This window comes from Limulus polyphemus, unplaced genomic scaffold, assembly GCF_000517525.1.
Source record: "Limulus polyphemus unplaced genomic scaffold, Limulus_polyphemus-2.1.2 Scaffold1438, whole genome shotgun sequence".
In the NCBI taxonomy this organism is placed as follows: Eukaryota; Metazoa; Arthropoda; class Merostomata; order Xiphosura; family Limulidae; genus Limulus; species Limulus polyphemus.
The window spans coordinates 100701-102308 of NW_013667048.1; the positions used below are offsets into that span (position 1 = coordinate 100701).

The following is a 1608-nucleotide window of genomic DNA, read 5'->3' on the forward strand; positions in this document are numbered from 1 at the left end:
TAAACTATAAAGTTTTACTGAAAAAAACGTTTGAAATTCATTTAGGAAGTTTTAGGGATTACACAAAAGAAATTTGAGATTTTTGAGATGAGGAAAAGTATTTTTAAACATGAAAATTACTTCGCACACGGACTATTGAAAACAAATACTCAATATATTCATGAACAGATCTTTATTTTATTTTATCAAAAATACTTCACTAAGAAATATGACTTTTTGTATGTGAAAGAGTTGTAATACTAACTGAAAGACTGACAAATTTCGTGAAGATATACCCACTATATTGAGAGTTATAAGTAATAAAACTATAAAGACATTTTTATTTTAACAATTTTCCATCTGTATATTATGCTCTTTAAAATATGTTATGGGCTTGCTCACACTTACCAAAAATGTTATTTATTCTTGTTGAAGAACTTAAAAGAATTAAATAGAAAAATAAAAGTCAAGCTAGACAGTATTGCTCTCAGAAATTTTTCAGTTTAAAGTAATTCTGTAGCTCAAACATTTACTCACCTTTTTTTTTTTGCTGTTTTTTTAGTACAATTCCTAAGGATCAATTTGAAGAAAAGAAAAATAATCATTTAGAAATGGAACCGTAAGTAAAATACTTGGCTTTTTTTAAAGAAAGCTTGTATTAATAATTTTCTAAAGTAATAATTCTGTCTTATTTTTAAAAGAAAAGTTTTTTCTTTGAGTGTTAATAAGAATAACATTTTTCCTTTAGATATACGTTATTAAGTTCATATTGAATAATCACAGAGATAAAGTGTTTACATTAACATACCAGAAGTGGTAGAGATTGTATTATCTCTTCCAAGAAAACTGTAAACATGTAAGCATCAAACCAGGGATTAAAATAACTTATTACAAGAATTATTAGGTTAAAATTGTGCAGGATAAAGTTTTTAAAGTGGTTTAACTTCTTGCAAAATAGATGCAAAAGGTATAACCTTGGCAGGAGTTAATTTTAGTAATGGCACCCAAAAGGTGTTAGGATTGTGTTCTCATCTTCAGTTAACTTTGAGAACACCATTGAAAAACTGTTGTGCAAATTAATTAAGAACAATTTTCATGGAAGGGGGATAATGACATGGTTGCTAAAAACCACAAGATTATAAGCCAACCTACAATTCATCATTTACAGCTGGTTACGGGTCTGTGGTAGTAATCCCCACAATAACAGTTAGAAAGTTATGACTACAGATCTTATCCTAATTAGGAAATACATCTCATATTCAAAGTATTGTGGTAAATAACCCCAGTGCCTTAAAATACATAGAGTAAGAAAAACGTAAATAATAAATAATTCAAAAAAATTATTTAGGTCATTACGTACTCATGCTGATAATTTTGTAGTTAATATATCTATAAAAATATGTGTATGGGCAAATGGACTTTTCTGTGAAAGTATTTACTTTATTTCAGTTAAGCTCATTATATTATTGTTTAACCTGCAGCTTTGTAGACTGTATGGATTGTGGAAGAAAACTTCATCAAATTTGTGTTGTTTACTCTGAAAACATATGGCCAGAAGGGTGAGTTGTACTAACTTTTTTTACATTTAACTAATGCATGTACTACAATATGTTACACACTATAAGGTTA

The 1608-nt window shown here is 27.8% G+C and overlaps 1 protein-coding gene across 3 annotated transcripts in view; it reads left to right on the forward strand.

The window, feature by feature from the left end:
* The window catches only part of LOC106463562 (CREB-binding protein-like), a 38859-nt gene that overhangs the window by 18708 nt on the left and 18543 nt on the right, over window positions 1–1608 (forward strand). For all 3 annotated transcript variants that reach the window (XM_022391096.1, XM_022391098.1, XM_022391097.1), the window contains exons 12-13: window positions 542–598; window positions 1461–1538. In XM_022391096.1, coding sequence (XP_022246804.1) covers window positions 542–598; window positions 1461–1538 — 135 coding nt within the window. The remainder of the gene's footprint in view (window positions 1–541; window positions 599–1460; window positions 1539–1608) is intronic.